The sequence below is a fragment of the Elephantulus edwardii genome, unplaced genomic scaffold (assembly GCF_000299155.1).
Source record: "Elephantulus edwardii isolate Elephantulus edwardi_28Jun2011 unplaced genomic scaffold, EleEdw1.0 scaffold00041, whole genome shotgun sequence".
Taxonomy (NCBI): Eukaryota; Metazoa; Chordata; class Mammalia; order Macroscelidea; family Macroscelididae; genus Elephantulus; species Elephantulus edwardii.
The window spans coordinates 3,784,705-3,803,755 of NW_006399791.1; the positions used below are offsets into that span (position 1 = coordinate 3,784,705).

Sequence of the window (19,051 nt, forward strand, 5' to 3'; positions counted from 1 at the left end):
AGCAATAATAGATATGCAATCTGTTTCTCTTTCTCCCACTATCATTGCCATCAAGTCAAGACCAACTCATAGCTGATTCTCCAGCAGGCTCTGAGACGGTAAAAATCGCACAGGAGGAGACTGGACCTCTTTATACTAAGGAGCAGCTGGTGGATTCAAACCGGGAAGCCTTTGGGTTATCAGCACAAATTCCTACAGACTATACCACCAAAAGTCCCAAAGTATGTGCAATAGCAAGGGATAACTAGAAGAAATGCATAGTACCATGTGAAAAGTAACTTTCCAAAGTCTGAAACTTGAGTTTTGGGAAAATGCCATTGCTTGCTGAATTAATATGTAAAAATATAATTTTTTGTTAAAATTATTTTTCATTATTTTTTTCTTTTCCTTTTTTGTTAAAATTTAGCTAAATTTTTTTTAAATTTTATACGTGATTTACATACAAAGTTCATACATAAAGTTTGTATACACTGTTTTTTGTACACCGGATCTTTCTGCTTTCCTTTACCCATCCCTTTTTTAATTCAAATTTTTGTTAAAATTTATAATTGGTATAGAAGTTAGGTTCATATTAAACACTAAATATAGGAGGTAAATAAACTATAAAATTTCCTAAACTACAGAGGAGAATATTGTCACATACTCGGTTCAAGAGAAAATTTCAAAGCATGATTTAATACCTAAAGTTATAAAAGTTCAATAAATCTTCTTCTATAAAACTTAAAAATTGAACCATAGAAAAAACCAATACATGAAGTTTAACAAAAGTTACAAGCAGAAAGAAAACCTGTATGGAAAAAGTTAATGTTCATAATATTGAAAACTCCCATAAATAATAAAATGTTATTGTTGTTACATGCCACCAAGTCACCTATGACTCACAGTGACCCTATGTACAATAGCTCTAAACCCTGCCCTATGCTGAGCCAGTATCACTGTCTCCAACACACCTGAGAAGCACAACCTGCTTATAAACATTTCTTTAAAAATCACAGCACAGTCACTGAAAAAGATTGGCATGACATTTTTAAAACTCTGATTACTCTCCATAATAGAGTATACAACGCCTGGAATAATGGGCCCTTTCAGAGCCAATCAGAGTTTAAAATGATTCAACCTGTTGGAGACCAAGGTTAAACTACGTGTTAATGAGCATAGTTGTTTTTTTCCTTATTATTATTATTAATGTTAATGAAAATTTACAGAGACTTCGGATTTCCACTCATTCATTGTTGTACTTTTCTCCCTGCCCATTCCTCCTCTTCCCCCAGTTCATTCTTCTCTTTGAAAAGTAAAAGAAAAATTCCTTCATTGTTATACAATCCCACCCTCCAGGTCCACTCCAATATGCAGCCTTCAGAGCATACATTTCTAAGCCAACTGGTGTCATTGACCACGGAAATTGTGCTGCTACTCAAAGACCGTGCCTCTTGGGGTGACTGAACCCACCAGAGGCCTGAGGGGAAAGACAGGCAGTGTTCTTGCATGAGATTTACAGCCTTGTGTGCCCCAAGAATGTGAGCGAGCTATGAATCAGCTCCTACTTAACAGCAATGAGAAAGAGAGCACTTTTAGGTATTTACCAGATAGGCTCCATTAGCAAATTGCCAATGGTATAAAACGATGCTTACTAACATAGTTTGTGTAGAAGTGCAAACTGAAAACAGACAAAATTATAATTATTAAGAAACTGATAGGCTAAATTGTTAAACATCCACATGTACAGTCTCTAATCATCAGGGAAAAGGTAAATCTGTAGGTACGGAGAGGATGGCCACATACATTCACTGCTGAGGGAGAGAGGACGCTTCCTGGTGATTTACTGAGGGGGCAGGAAGTCATTTTATAATTTTAAGATATTAATTTCTTTGTCCAGTAACCTAGACCAAATGTGGGTTTTCAAACATGCACTCTCTATGTGTTTGAAATGTAATTGTTCCCTTTACCTGAATGTCTAAATTTAGGTGCCTCAGAAAGGTTTAAAAATTTAATATCAAAATGAAGACATGCTCAATTCAGCCCATTGAGAGAGGACTTGATCAACAAACTATAGACTAGCCATGCAATGGAATTGTATTCAGTCATAAGAGAAGTGAAGTTCTGATACATATGACATAAGGGAGGGCATTTAAAAATATTGTTAAGTGAAATACGTCATCACTAAGAGGAAAAATATTGAATACTGTCATTTACGTGAGACATCCAGAATGGGCAAATTCATAGAGGCAAAGGTTAACTAGTGGTTGTCATTGGTTGGCGAGAGGTAGAAATAGGGAGTTACTGCTGAAGAAATAGTTTCTGTTTTATGTTATGTTTGTTATGCTATGCTATGTTATGTTGTTATGTTATGATGTTATGTATGTTTGTTATATTTTATGTTATGTTATGTATGTTGTTATATTGTTTGTTATGTGATGTTATGTTCCATCAAGTTGGAATTGACTCATAGCTGACCCTCCAATGGGTTTTCAGAGGCTGTCATCGCACAGTAGGAACACTGCCCATCTTCTTCTGAGTGGACAGCTTGTGGATTCAAACCCTATGTCTTTAAGTTGGCAGGGAACTTGTTACCACTAAGTCACAGAGAAAAAGCATTTGGAAACGAATAGAAGTGATGACTGTACAACACAGAGGAGGATGCAATTAATGTCACTGAACTGTATGCTTAAAAATGCCAGAAATGGTAACTGTTACGCTATTTGTATTTACCACCAACAAAGTGAAATGAAGAGAGGCTCTAAAACTCAGCATGGGTACGTGTGTGCCAACTTTATGTGTGTGTGATGGTGTAGCCCATAGAGAGGTGCACTGCTGAGCCAGAAACTGCATGTCACTGGTAAGTAGAGTCCATCAGCAGTCCATGGGAGAAAGATGAGCATTCCTCTTTGTTGGTCTTGGACGCCCAATACGAGTCAATAGGATATGAGCTTGAGTCAACTTGGTGGCAGTGAGTTTTAATTTTTCAGCAAATGTGTAGATGTATTTGACCTATAACAAATTTTATAAATTCTAGGGTATTTTTAAATTATGTTTAGTTGCTTACGAAGATCTTAGAAATACTTAAGAGATTCTGACCATCTAAATGTTCAGGCTTCATTGTGGTTGTTATGTGCTAACGAGTTGACTGCAACTTTATGTACAATCGCTTTGAACTCTGCCCTATCCTGAGCCAGTCTCACTACTTCTGATATTCCCATCCCAATGACCCTAGTTAGTGTGCCAATCCACCTCATCCAGAGCCTTCCTCTCCTGTGCTGTCCATCCTTCCTTTCAAGCAAGACATCCTTCCTCAAGGACTGGTTCCTCCTGGCAATGCACCCAAAGTATGTCATACTCCTTCCCTTCAAAGAGCAGCTTGATTTCACCCACTCAAGGATAGACCTGTTTATTCTCTGGGAAGTCCACGGCTTGGATCTGGTGCACCTTAGTTTCTAGACTGATATCGTTGCTCTTTAGCACTTAGGAAAGGTCCTCGACAGCAAATTTTCCAAATGCAATTCATCTTTTGATTTCTTTACTGCTTGTGCCAAGACTGTTTATTGTGAAACCAAGCAAGCTGAAGTTGTTAACAATCTCAATCTCTTCTCCATTTACCATGATGCTACCAATCAGCCCAGTGGTGAGAATCTTTGTTTTCTTGATGTTGATTTCATTTACAAAAATTTTACATGCTTTGGAAAATTGTTTTAGATATTGGATGCGGAGTTTGAGAGAAACTGATGCATTGCATTCAAAATTGCAGTTTGAAATATACTGGGGCATGTACAAATGTACTTTGGACATGATGAGAGGATGAACCACACCTTGGGAAAAGACGCATGTTGGGAAAGGTAGGAAGCCAGAGAAAAAGAAGACTTTCAACAAGCTAGATTGACATAAGACTGTAACAATGGGCTTCGGCATGTCAGAGATAGTGAGGACGGCGCAGGACACAGCAAGACCTGTTGTTCTTCAAGTTGTAGTTGACTCAGTCAGTGGTCCCTAACAACAACAAGATTTCATTATCTAAGTTGTTACTGTTTGTCTTCAAGTCAGAACCTACCCATAGCTGACCCTCCAGAGGCTTTTCAAAAACAATAAATCACATTAGAGGAGACTGCCCATCATTCTCTCAAAGAGTAGCTGGTAGTTTCAAATTGAGATTACAGTGCAGCTTCTTACCACTAGGCCCCCAAGAGCTCCCTATTGCATAAGTGGTGTTACGTATTTAGAGACTACACTTAAAGGGCCTCAGACAAAGGGTTGGAAACTTAGGAAGGTGGTTAACAGCGGTGGTGGCCCCAGCTGTGCCTCCACCTAAATTAATCTACACAGTTGACCAGGAGACAGTCATTGAATTCTTTTATGATCATTTTGTGTATCAAGCCTGTCATATCTTTCTAATGTTTTAAATATATTCTACTTTTTTTAAAGTTTACAAAACATTATTCTTATAACACCCATTTGAGGCAAACCAGGTTTGTACCACTATTCTTGTGTTAACAGTTTAAACAAACAAACAACAAAACAAAATAGGAAACAGCTTGTCGGAGCAGAACCAGGGTCAGTTGTTGGTCATGCGCTCCTGAAACACATGGGGGGCAGATTCCACTCTGGGACTTAATCTTTATCAATTTGAAGGGTCTTGTGCCTGAAATATCTTCTTCTCTGAAACCTTAAACTACAATAGTTTTGTTGTTGTTGTATACCACCAATGAGTGAGAACTGACTCATGACTGACTCTCCCGCGGGTTTTCAGAGGCAGTAAAATCGCAGGAGAGGCAAAAGCTCATGTTCCTGCTACAGAGCAGCTGGTGTACTTGAACGATGTATCTCTGGGTTGGCAGTGCAATTCCTTACCACTAAGACATCAAATCAACAACAGCAACTACGTCACGCACGACAAAAAGTACACCCATCAGCAGGGCTCCTAAATTGTGGCATTGAACCACAGTTATTTTGGCCTTTTCCAGTGACAACTGTGAGCTCATATTCTTCAGTGTATCAACTTCTTTCCACTAGAGGGTATGAGAGTTCAACAGGTAAGTCAATCCCTTCTCCATGAACCTGCCAGGAACGGCCATGGAATTACAAGAGTGTCTTGTTTCCGTTTGGAATTATGATGGCATTGCCTTTGAAATTCCATATTCCTCCCTGTGTTTAAACATTCCAGGTCCTCAATCTATGTTAGTCACAATGAAAGTCAGTTTGTAGTAAAATTCGCATAAGATGTTCTTACCTTTTCCATATCCAGAAATTCATCATCAAGTTTCGTTCCTTCAACACCACTTATTTTTTCACTTATGAGCTGTAGAAATAAAACAAGACATTGCTCTGTACAATTATTTCTTTCACAATTTTAGATCTAAATTATTTTTATTTCATTTTGTAAAAAATATTTTTTACCTAATCCTTTCAAACGCAGACTCATCACCATGAAGTTGAGCATTTACTCATAGCTGGCCCAGTAGCATCGGTTTCCAAGGCTGGAAACTGTCTGGGAGGACTGGCTACCTCCTCCCTTGAGCGGCTGGTAGACTCCAAAGGCCAGACAGTGCTGCTCTTGGGTTAGCCACATGACCCTCCAGTGGAACACACCCTCAGAGCTCTTTCTAAATCCTTTACCAAAAGACAACAGTTGGAAGGTGTAAACAAATTTAAAAACCTACTATGATCTATTTGAGCTCTAATGACTTAGCAGTAAGGAGCTGTACTGTAGCCCAAAGGCATGCAGTTCAAATCCACCAGCTGCTCAATGGAAGAAAAATGGGCAATCTCCTCCCCTAATTGCATCAGAGAGCCTGACAAGGACTAAAAATGACCTAAGAAGAAACAGTGCCTTTGAGCTGTGGTGCTGGAGATGAATATTAAACACAGCATGGGCTTAAAAGAGAACAAACAGTCTGTCATGGAGAAGGTGAAACCAAGTTGCTCTTTGGAGACAAGGATTTTCAATCTTCCTCTGACATACTTTGGACATGCACCCAAGAGGGACTAGTCCTTGGAGAAGGACATCATGCTTGGAAGGGTGGAGGGGCAGTGCAGGAGAGGAAGACCCTGGATGAGGTGGATTGACACAGTTAACTTGAATAATGGGGGTAGGTGAGTCAGAGACAGTGAGATTGGCTCAGAATAGAGCAGATTTCAAATCTATTGTGCAAAGGGTAACTACACGTTGCAGGCAACTTGATGGCATATAACTCCAACCACCACCACAAAAACCCATTAGAGGCTCAGCTATGAGTCAGTTTCAAATCCATGGTTGGAACATGATGTATTTATTATGTACCGAAGAACTCTGTCATGAAGGAAATGCAATCAGAGCACCGTTTAAAAGGGAAAGGGTGGTCAAACTTCATCTCTTTGATTTGGGTCATCTTTGCAGGGGGAAACCAGTCCTTGGAGAGAAATAGCATGGTGGGAAAGGTGGAGGGTCAGTGACAGAGAGGAAGACCCTCAGTGAGATGCACTGACACTGTGATTACCACAACGGGCTTGAGCAGGTCAGAGGTCAGGAGGGGGTGCAGGAAAGAGGGCAAGGTTCAGATCTATTGTTTCCTGCTGGTTATTGGTGTGTGCCGGGCAAGTGACACCCGACCCATAGCCAACCCTCCAGTAGGTTTTCAGAAGCAGGAGACTGCCCATCCTTATCACACAGCACAGTGGGATTCGAACCTCACGCCTTTAGAATTGCAGTTCAGCTTCTTAGCAGTAGGTCACCAGAGCTCCCTTTATAGGGTCACTGTTAATCATAGTTGACTCAGTAGCACCTAACAACAACAACACATATAATGCTTGAAAAAGTAGAGGGTCAATGAAAGAAAGACCTTTAGAGAGATGAATTGCCTAGTGAATGCATCACTGGGCGTGAGGATGGTAGGTATCATGGGGATGGAGCAGAACTGGGCAAGAGTTTGATCTGTTGTTCATAGTTTCTCTAAGACTCAAGGACAATAATGTATAAAACAGCTGGTAGATTCTTTTCAAGTCATACAGAAAAATAAGACAGGAACTTGTCATCTAGAAGCATGATTCAGCAAGAGTTAATAACTTAAACACTCCACTAAAATGCAAGAGGAATAATACAACAAAAATTATGCTTGCAATACTAGTAAATTTGCCATAAATAATGGATCATAAACATTCTAAGTGGGAGATATTTCAGTAATGCCCAGAAAGGATTCTGAGTGCTCACAGCCTAAGGGTAAGAATGGGAAGCACCCAGGCCCTGTGTTCTAGAATGGGTGGCATTTCAGTGAGCTTTTTAAGAACAGGAGACATTTCAACAGGCAGCAGTGAAGTACCTCCCAGGAAGAAGTATCATGAAATAAAGAAGACATAGAGGAAGAGATGTGCTGGCAGTTTCTCAACTGTGGTCCCATAAACATTTGTCGTAGTAATCTTTGCTGTGAAGGCTCTCCTGTGTTTTTACGATGATTAGTAGCAGAAAAAAGAATGATGCTGCGGAAAGCAGAGGGTCACCAACAAAAAGGAAGATCTTCAGTGATAAGGACTGACCTGGAGATTGCAACAAAGGAGCTGAGCCCTGCTGAGGATCCTGAGGATAGTGCAGGAGAAAGCAGAGTCTTGATAGCCTCTCTGGCCTCTCCCTGGCCATTAGATACCTGTAACATCTTCCCACAAATTTCCCCTAGTTGTGACAACCAAAAAAATGTCTTCAGACATTGTCAAATGTCTCCTGGGATACAGAACTGTTTCTCATTAAGAGCCAAAGGTATGTGGCAGAAGTACTCAAGAAACAGCAGAGAATCTGATTCACTCCAAAAAATAGTGCTCAAGGGGAAATAGAGGAAAATCCTATCAGAACGGTTGGCAGGGGCCAGATGAATGTCACTCTGAAGAAGAGGGTTGACAAGTCCCTCAAGATTCTTCATGGAACAAACAGGATGCAGCCAGAAAGCTGTCAGAAAAGAAACGGTAGATTTCAAGAAGAAAACGTATTCCATTTCTTTAGAAAAGCACAGCAGCATAATTTGCTGATGGCTTTAAAATATGTATATGAATAAAAAATTAGTAGTAAAGGGTGGTACCACCAATTAACAGTTACAAGGTTTGAAGACTATTTTAAAGCCAAGTGTGGTTTTCTGCTAAGTTTTAGGTCGGGGGTGGGGGGTGTACGTGCGCGCACGTGCGTGCGTGTGTGTAGTATATTCATCAATGTTGTTGTTGCCTTTGAGTTGGAATCAACTCGTAGCTGACCCTCCAGTGGGTTTTTCTGAGACTGTAAATGGCACAGGAGAGGAGACTGTCCCTAGTTCTTCTGATGAGCAGCTTGTGAATTTGAACCTCACAACTTTGGGTTGGCAGCACAATTCCTTACCACTGGGCCACCAGAGACATGCAGTATTTAACTTAATTTGAAATGTGAGAAGAAATCTGCCTCTCTGGTATTTGTAGTTGTGTGTTAACTCTTTTGCTGAATTGTGCTTCTGGATGATGAGGATTATATCTTGTTTTTCTGTATTACTCATAGAGTTTCTACCATCTTGGGATCTTGCCACCTTTGGGACCACTCCAAAGTGCAAAAGAGTAATGATGTCAATCTAGAGACTAAGGTGCATCTGATCCAGGCCATGGTCTTTGCAATTCCTTGTTATGCATTGGAGAGCTGGATAAAGACTACAGATGACAGAAAAATTATTGATGCCTTTGAGTTGTGGTGCTGGAGAAAAGTATTGAACATATCGTGGACCCCAAGGAGAACAAACAGATCTGTTTTAAAGCTCTGTCTCACGTATTTTGGGTATGCGGGCCAGTAGGGACTTGTTCTTGGAGAAGGACACCATGTTTGGAAGGGTGGAGGGACAGTGCAGGAGAAGAAGATGCCAGATGAGATGGATTGACATGGTAATATGGGTAGGTGTATCGGAGTCAGCGAGACTGTCTCAGGATAGGGCAGGGTTCAGTGCTGTTGTACAGAGAGGGTCACTATGAGCATGGGTGACTCGGTGGTATATAACAACAACAACATCTTCCACCTTATTTGTAGAGAATGAATACAGAAGATTTAAAAATTTGTACAAGACTCCATCTTCCCTATACTTATGCCTTTGCAGCTCTACACATTAAAAGTTGGGGTTTACTGCTTTACCCCTTGAGACTAGACAGGCCATGAGTGTTGGGTTTGGTTTGGTTTGGTTTTGGTTGTTTGCTACTACAAGGGAGCAAGAGTATCCTTGACTGCTTCTACTCACTCCCTTGAGACTCTGATGGCCACCATATGAATGAGCTTGGACTAACCTGTCTAATGATAAGAAATACATGGCTAGGCAAACCCTAGAATCATAGTCAACCAGATGTTGTGTGGTTGGTAACTAGATGCAGGAGGAAACCCAGGTAAAACACGAAAAACTCCCAGCTGAGGCTAGTCTACTTCAATAACCCACAGAACTATGAGCTACATTCTACACAGACAAGCATTTCAGGAAATCTTAAATATAAGCATACTTTGTACACAGGTTAGAAAATTAATAAAATATCAGAGAGAAAAGCAGTAGTTTCCAAGAACGGTTACAATTCTACCCCTTTCCCTATATCTAAGCATCTTTGTAATGTAACTGTGCACTTTCTCTCATCAAGAGTTGGAGTCTATTTCCCCATCCCACAAATCTAGACTAGACTTGTGACTTGTTTTGACCAGCAAAAATAAGTCTGTGTATTAATAAACCTTATGTACTTCTACTCATTCTCTTGAAATAATGCTAGCAACCTGGGAATGAGACCAGGCTAGCTTATTGGATGGTGAGAGGCAAATGGTTCAGTCTTTTCCCACCACAACAATCAGACAGCCAAATTCAAAATCAGCACCAAGCAGCAGACCTGTAGCTAACTGCAGAAATGAACCCAGCGTAGAACACTTAATTATGAGCCAAATAAACATGATCCCAATAAATGATAGTTTAAAAAAAAATCTTAAACTCTGAGGTGAATTCTTACTGAACAGAAGCTAACTAACATAACAGGAGCTTGGTGGTGAAGTGGGTAAGGAGATGCAGTGCTAACACAGCTTCCAAAAATCTGCCAGAGGTTCAGCTGTGAGTTGGCTCTGACTTGATGGCAATGAGATGAGATAAGAAAGAATATGGCAAATGGAGTTGGTGTCAATGTCAGAGAGGATTATTGTAAAGCCTTGACTTGAGGTAGGACTTTAAACTGGAATAATCAAGAATCTCACACCAAGCAGTGTTTCAGACAGGTGGACTATCAATCAAACTCTCTCCATGGATTTAACTGTGTCCCGCTAAAATGTGTGTCTACTTGGCTGAGCCATGTTTCTCGATGGTTTGGTAGTTATGAAATGATCTCCCATGACTATCAGTCAATGAGCTGTAAGGTGGTTAGGATGGGATGTAAAAATCTGTACTTTTTTATACCTCCCTTGCCTAAGGAAGGTGTGACCTATATCAACTATCGTCTTACAAGAGGTAAAAAGAGAAGTGAGCAGAAATACCACTCGCTCACTCACTCCCTACCATCAAGTTGGAACCAACTCACACCTGAGAGGAGACTAACAACCATCTTTTCCCCATGGTGTTCCTAGTGGATTTGAACCACCAGAGAGGCACTGGCTGTGGCTTAGCAGTGCAACTCCCTACAGACCATGCCACCAAACTCCCAATGCCTGGGTCGAGACAGTCTCAGTATTACCACAGAATAGAAATCTGTTCTGGACCGGGGGCTTTGGGAGCCAGCTGTGAGAAACCAATTGTGAGACAGAAAGAAGTGAGCATAAATGGATAGTAAACCAGTATAAGATAATTTTTTTTTTCAAAAAAGCCTCCATTTAAAAAAAAAATAGTCCCAAAATAAACTACCCTCCAGGTTAAAATAAGCTAGAACTAGAAATTCTAAGGCACATTAATAAATTTAATACCAAGAAAAGCTTTGATTACAACATCGTACACATTTAGGAAACTATCAAAATGATACAAAGGAGTAACTTGGAAAGAAATAGAAAGTAGCTCATAAAGGAGAATAAATTTAAATGATGAGAGAAATTAACATCTTAGAAATGAAAAGTCATGATAAATTTCAAAAATCAATAAACAGAGTGAAATAAGATCAGACACAATCAAGTAGAAAAGTGGTAAGCTGAAAAAAAAATACTAAGAAACTATCCAAAGAGTGAAAGAGTAAAAAGATCAAGTTTTTATTATAAAACAGCAATCGAAATGAATCAGTGATCATTATAAAACTAAATGTTGTTGTTGTTGTTGTATATCATCAAGTCAGAACCCACCCATAGCTGACTTTCTTGTGGGTTTTCAGGGGAGCTAATTGCATGGGAAGAAATTGCTCGGCTTTCTTCAGCAGAGCAGCTAGTGGAATCGAACCACATGCCTTTGAGATAGAAGCACAGCCTTCTTACCACTAGGCCACCAGTGTTTCCTATGAGTTAGTATTAAATGTTGTTGTTGTTGTTGTTGTTATGTGCCATCGAGTCGCTTGCGACTCATAGTTACCCTAGGTACAACATCCCTAAACTCTGCTCTGTCCTGTGCCAATCGCACCGTCTCTGATACACCCATCGCGATTACCCCAATCACTGAATCAATTCACCTCATAGGGGGCCTTCCCCTTCTGTGCTGTCCCCTCCACCCTACAAAGCATGATGTCCTTCTCCAAGGACCTGCAACATGTCCAAAGTATGTTAGACGAAGCCCCAGAATCCTTGCCAGGAGTAGCCTGGTCTAACCCTCTCCAGGATGAATCTGTTTGTTTTCCTAGCAGTCCATGATACATTAAATACTCTTCTCCAGCACCACAGCTCAAAGGCATCAATTCTCCTTCTATCCTCCCTAGTCATTGTCCAATTCTCTGATGCATAACAAGTGATAGCAAAGACCATGGCCTGTATCAGGTGCACCTTAGTCTCCAGAGAGACACCATTGCTCTTCAGTACCCTGGAGAGGTCCCTAACAGCAGACTTTCCCATGGCAATAGGTCTCCGAGTTTCCTGGCTGCTGGTGCTGAGAGTGTTGACTGTGGAGCCAAGCAAACTGAAGCTGTGAACAATCTCAACCTCTTCACCATCCATCCTGATGCTGTCAATTCGCCCAGTGGTGAGAATCTTTGTCTTCTTGACATTGAGCCTCAGTCCATATTGGAGGCTGCAGTCCTTGACCCTCTGCAGCAAGTGTTAAATATATTAAGGGATAAATTAACTGAGCAGATGTTTTTAGATCCAGGCATATACTATTTCTGAGACATATAAAAAGTAAAACCATATAAAAAGACTGGAAATAGTTAAATGCATATAAAGGAAAATCCTAATCAAATCAACTAATACAAATACTATCAGACACCTTCTTACACTCAAAATAAAAACAAAACAAAACAAACCCACCAATAGTTAATCTATAGATAGATATAGATACAGGTCATATCTTTATATTCCAACTTTTTATTCAAAGCATTAATAGGTACAGAGATAGAAACAAAAAGTGACTGGAACAATCCACTAGAAGAGTATTACAATGATGATGATATTATAACCACTCAAAAGCCTGAATGTATGAGTTCTTTTGTAAGGATAAGTACAAGCTGGATCTTATAAGGCAGAAGTTAAAGATATCCCACATGTACCACCCACCTTTTCAAACTGCTCTACTGCTCCCTCATTTCTAACATCAACCACTCCTCGTTCCCCCAGTACTCTCCCTCACATCTTGGGGATCTCAGTTCACTACAATATCTGACAAAACTCATGAATCATCAGATATGGCAGACACTGGGATGGAGTCTGTTGTTCTTGTTGTTAGGTGCCATTGAGTTGACTAGGACTCACAATGACCCTATGAATCACACGTCTGAACGTTGCTCTATCCTGCAGAATCCTCACAATTTCTGCCATGGTCAAGTCTGTAACTGTGGTCACTGTGTCAGTCCATCTTCTTGAGAATCTTCCTCTCTTTCTCTGATGTTCCACCTTTCCCAACATGATGTCTTTTTCAAGGACTGGCCCTTCCCAACAATAGGCCCAAAATATATGTGATGGTGTTTCATCATCTTTATCTCTAAGGGGTGCCCTAGTTGCATTTCCTCCAAGACAAATTTGCTGGGTCTTTTGGCAGCCCATAGGATATTCAGTACTCTTCTTCAACACAACTCAAAGGCATGGATGTTCCTTTTTAGTCTTTCTAGTTTACTGTTCAATAAGCCTAGCAAATCCCAAATCCATGGGTCAGACGCCAGGCTGGAGGCTTCTTCTGACTGGTTGCAGGGACTGAGGAACCCAAACTGGCAGATCAGAAGACAATTGCAGAACTTGATAAATCAGGTCAGATGATAGGCTGCTCTCTCAAGAAGCAGATGTCATATAAATCCAAGCCAAATGCAGAATCCAGACTGAGAGGGTATTTTGTCAGACCACTCAGATGAAAGATTAGATAGATAGATAGATGGATAGATAGATAGACCAATCACACCCTCAAGGAAATTCCTTTTAATTCAGCAAGGCAGTACCAAGGTATGAACTGGATGATAAGGGTTATGAATGATGTAAAGGACATGACTGAGATACGCTCCAATTAGGCTAGTGTGGTGTCTCAAGATACAACTCATCCTAATTTTAACATAATATTATTGTTGTTGTTGTTGTTGTTGTTGTTGTTGTTATGTGCCATTGAGTCACTTGTGACTCATAACAACCCTAGGTACAACAGCCCTGATCCTGCTCTATCCTATGCCAACCTTGAGGTCTCTTAACACACCTACCCATATTACCCTAGTCACTGAGTTAATCCATCTCTTCAAGGGTCTTCCCCTCCTGTGCTGTCCCTCCACATTCCAAAGCTTGATGTCCCTCTCCAAGGACTGGTCCCTTCTTGCAACATGCCCAGAGTATGTCATACGAAGCTTCAGAATCCTTGCCTCCAAGGAGCAGTCTAGTTTCACCTTCTCTAGGACAAACCCCTTTATTCTCCTAGCAGTCCATGTTATATTCCATACTCTTCTCTAGCATCACAGCTCAGAGGCATCAATTCTCTTTCTATCATCCTTAGTTATTGTCCAGCTTTCTGATGCATAGCAAAAGCAAGTAATTGTGAAGACCATGGCCTTCCTCATTGCCCTTCAGTACTCTGGAGATGTCCTAACTGCGGACTTTCTCAATCCAATGCATCTTTTGATTTCCTGGCTACTGGTACCAAGTGTGTTGGTTGTGGAGCCAAGGAAACTGAAGCTGTTAATAATCTCAATCTTTTCATCATTTATCAGGCTGCCAATTGGCCCAGTGGTGAGAATCTTTGTTTCCTTGATGTTGAGCTTCAATCCATATTTAAGGCTGTAGTCCTTGACCTTCTGCAGGAAGCACTTAACGAACAACTTATTTCCAAGCAAGAACATAATCACAGGCATAAGACACTGCTTGCTGTTGGTTGATTTAGATTCACAGTAGCCTTCAATCAGGTTTCTGAGACTGTAATTTCTATTTTTTTCCTCCCCTCCAACTTATTTACTATGACTTAAGTACAAATTTACAAAGCACATTAATTTCTGATTCAATCAACAGTCAGGAAATAAGGAGATGCACTGCACTGGGAAAATCTGCAGTGAGGGACCTCTCCAAATTATTGAGGAGCAGTGATGTCAGCATGAGGACTAAGGTGCATCTGATTCAGGCCATAGTCTTTCCGATCACTTGCTATGCATCTGAGAGCTGGACAATGAATAAAGATGACAGGAAAAGATGTCTTTGAGCTGCGGTGTTGGAGAAGATCACTGAACACATCTCACAGATGGCCAAAAGTACACACAAATATGTCTTGGACAGGGTGCAGCCAGAGTGCTCTTTGGAGGCAAGAACGATGGGGCTTTGCCTCACATACTTTGGGCATGTTGCTAGGAGGTGCTGTTCCTTGGAGAGGGACATAATGCTGAGATGGGTGGAGGGTCGGCATAGGAGAGAAAGACTCTCAACCAAGTGGTGACTGCTACAATGGGCTCTTGTGTGTCAGGAAGTGTGAGGATGGCATATATTAAAACAGGGTTCACATCTTTTGTACATAGGGTCACTATGAGTCATACTTGACACAACAGCACCTAACAACAATATTAATTTCAGTATCTAGAATGCAATCACTCTTTCCCTATTTCCTCTTTATAGTTCTAATTTCTATTTATCTTTTATAACTCTCTGTGTCCTTCCTTTCTTTAGTGATGGTATACTGGTTGTTCCCTTACTGTATATCATCTTTCCCTTTATGTATGGCTGTAAATCTTCATGGGAGCAGACTGCCCATTTTTCTGCTGAGAAGTGGCTGATTTAGTGAGCACATTCTGCCACTAGGGCTCCAATATTAGAAAGTCTACCCATTTTCGAATTTTCTTTTAAATTAATTCTTGCCTCTAACCACAGGCATAGAGGGAGGATTTACAACATGTAAAAAAAAAAAAACCAAACAACAACCCAGAAGATAATTACACCAGACCACAAATGGAGGACAATGAATCAATACACTAAATTAAACTATTATGTAACCACAAAACCACTCAAAAATCAGAGAAATTGATGTAAACTTAACCAGCACAGGTTCCATATACCTTATTTGCATTAGTGCTCAGCTGCCTAGTCCGTTTGGTTGGCAAAAAGTACTTTGCTTGCATGATCTTACATAATCATTATCACAAAGACAAAGACAATGGCTAAAATGGCTATATTAAGAAATCAGCTGTGCCCCACAGCATGACCTCGAATTACATAAAACAGAAAAAAAAAAGAAATACGAAAATCTGACAAGTTCACAACTATAGTAGAAGGTTCTTTTTTTAACTCTATCAGAAAATAGACAAACACAATAAAGAAATTAAAAAAAAAAACAACAACACAATAACTTGGAAAGAATATGATGATGATGTTGTTGTTGTTGTTGTTGTTGTTGTTGACCATCAGGTTGGAAGTGACCCATAGCTGAGTCTCCGGCAAGCTTTCAGAGGCAGTAAACAGCACAGAAGGAGATTTCCCATCTTTCTCCTGTGGAGCAGCTGGTGGATTCAACTCACATGCCTTAGCATTGGCAGCACAATGCCTTAAGACGTAGTCACTAGATGTGATTGTCATTATGTGCTATCGAGTATGACTCACAGTGACCACTATGAACAGCTGACCTGAACCTTGCCTGATCCTGTGCCATCCTCATCAGCTCTGACACACTTGTGCCCATTGCTGAAGTCACCTTGTCAGTCCACCTCATTGGAAGTCTTACTCTCCTTTGGTGACCCTTCATCTTTCCAAGCACGATGTTCCCTTCCATGGAATAGCGTCCTCTAGCTACATGTCCAAAGTATGAAAAGACATATACAATTGTCATGATTGCTGTGTACTGTAGAGTCAGAATCAACCCATAGCAGACCCTCCGGCAGGTTTTCAGAGGCAGTTAATCACACAGGAAGAGATTGTCTATCCTTCTCCCCTGGAGCAACTGGTGGCCTTGAACTGTGTGCCTTTGGGATTGTAGTGCTGCTTCTTGCCACGAGGTCACGAGAGCTCCTGCTTCCAAGGAACACTCTGGCTGCACTTTTCCCAAGATATATCTATTTGTTCTTTTGGCAGTGTGTGAAGGACTTGAATGATCAAATTAATATCCTTGATCAGATGTTGTTGTTGTTGTTATGTGCCATCGAGTCGCTTGCAACTCATAGTGACCCTATGTACAACAGCCCTAAACTCTGCTCTGTCCTGTGCCAATTGCACTGTCTCTGACACTCCCATCCCGATTATCCCAGTCACCGAATCAATCCACTGCATAGAGGGCCTTCCCCTCCTGCACTGTCCCTCCACCCTCCCAAACATGATGTCCTTCTCCAAGGACCGGTCTCTCCTCACAACATGTCCAAAGTATGTCAGACGGAGCCTCAGAATCCTTGCCTCCAAGGAGCCACCCGGTTTAACCCTTTCCAGGACAAATCTGTTTGTTTTCCTAGCAGTCCATGGTATTCTCAATACTCTTCTCAAGCACAACAGCTCAAAGGCATCAATTCTCCTTCAATCCTCCTTGGTCATTGTCCAACTCTCTGATGCATAACAAGTGATTGTGAAGACCATGGCCTGTATCAGACACACCTTAGTCTCCAGAGAGACACCATTGCTCTTCAGCACTTCGGAGAGGTCCCTAACAGCAGACTTTCCCATGGCAATGCGCCTTTTAATTTCCTGGCTACTGGTGCCAAGAGTGTTGACTGTGGAGCCAAGCAGACTAAAGCTGTGTACAATCTCAATCTCTCCACCATCCATCCTGATATACATATTATTATCCTCCCATGCAATGAGTAGAAAATGTCTCTTCTTTGTAAATACACGCAAAAAAATGTTTAAAAAACTTATGATGTACTAAGTCACAAAATCTTGTTGAATATGGTTTTTGGCTGTCCTCTCTCTCGTTACCATCAAGTCATTTCCAACTTATGGCTGACCCTCCAGTCGATGTCTAAAGCTGTTTTATTTTGGTTTTGTTTGTTGTTGTTTTGTTTTGGGGGGGGTTGTTTGTTTTAGATGGGAGGAGATAGCTCATCTTTCTGCAAAAGAGTTGCTTGGTGGATTACAACTGCCAGGAAATCGAGACGTTTGGGCACAACTGCATCCATCCTATGGCACCAGATCTCCCTTCTCAGCCCAAAATACAACTAAATTAAAAATAACATAAAAATAATTAAATATTTATATTCAAAATTTTAGAAATTAGTCCAAAGTAACCGTAGGCTAAAAGGAAGTCTCAATCTCATTTATATGTAAGTTATTCATCTATAAAAAGATGAATTGGCAAACATATACATTTACAAAAGGACAAAGATAGAGAAGGGGGCAGTCAGCTTATGTTAATGAGGGTAAAACATCTCTGGGTGGAGGGCGAGAGTTCCTATATAACTTAATGAAGTAAACGATGTCAGTAATTTGTACATGCAGACATTGTGGAATCAGGATATGCTCTGCTCATCAACCAAAAAAAATAATAACTTTCAAAAAGAAAGAGCCAATAAGAATTCTAAAAACTTTGTTCAACATTGAAACTACTGCACATCAGAACCTATGGTAGGCAATGAAGTTAGTATTCAGAAATGACTGTGTAACCTTAAATAAATGAAGAACACGCAGAGGGCAACTTTAACATGGCAAACTGATGCAATGTAATCCAGTCTAATCCCAAAATTAGGTCTGAACGTCTTGAGTCCCCAACTGTGCCAACATGCTAGAAATAAAAACTCTCTCTACACGCTAGCCCACCGAGAAAACAGAAGTATAAACACAGAACTACAATACAAAGAAATAAGTACAATTCCAGAGGAGAGAAAGGTGGAACTTGCTATTGAAATCCAGATGGAGGGAAGCAAATTATATCATGGGAAAAAATGCCGGGAAAGTTCCAGAACAGAGACCAAAAGAATGTATGGAGTTTATCAGAAGGATGAAAGAAGAGCATTTCTGGCAGAAAACAGCACAAAGACATAAATGATATTAAAGCACACATGCAGAGAGAGTGTATAGGAAACATCCTAACATAATTCAATAGCATAAGTGATACAAAACTGACCCCAGTGAAAATGAACACACAAATAGGCACCAGATTGTTAGGCTGAACTTAATCCTATGTGCTGTGGAGATTTTTAAGCAGCACTCAGGTGGAGAAGACATTGAAAGGGACTAGGAGAAGAGAGAGATTCACTAGAAAATAATAAGGGACGGACATTGTAAGAGGTGGACTGAGGAAGTACATGTCCAAATTCCACTAACAAAATGCTTCTGCATAAACTGACTCTCAACTTTTCAGCATCCGGAGCACAAACATTGCTTTTGACCTGGGTTCTCTAGAGGAAAGCTACAAATCTCAATTACAGCTGTTTGACTAACTCAAGGGGACCCATGGGGTCTTCCCCCAGTGGAAAGGAGGATTTGTGCAGAAAATGAATGCGGAAGATCAAAGAAAAATTTATATGTTTGAGTCATGGTGTTGGAGAAGAGTACAGCAAAAGAGCAAACAAAGTCTATCTTGGAGGAAGTGCAACCAGGGTGCTTTTGGAAGTATGAACAGAGAAATGACATCTCACATACTTTGGG

At 40.6% G+C, this 19,051-nt stretch overlaps 1 protein-coding gene across 1 annotated transcript in view; it reads right to left on the reverse strand.

Moving 5' to 3' along the window:
* Window positions 1-5,284, reverse strand: part of SH3GL3 (SH3-domain GRB2-like 3) — a 75,035-nt gene extending 69,751 nt beyond the window's left edge. The window contains exon 1 of the mRNA XM_006885126.1: window positions 5,219-5,284. Within this exon, the coding sequence (XP_006885188.1) occupies window positions 5,219-5,227 (9 nt within the window). The 5' untranslated portion in view covers window positions 5,228-5,284. The remainder of the gene's footprint in view (window positions 1-5,218) is intronic.
* Between the last annotated feature and the right edge of the window lie 13,767 nt (window positions 5,285-19,051).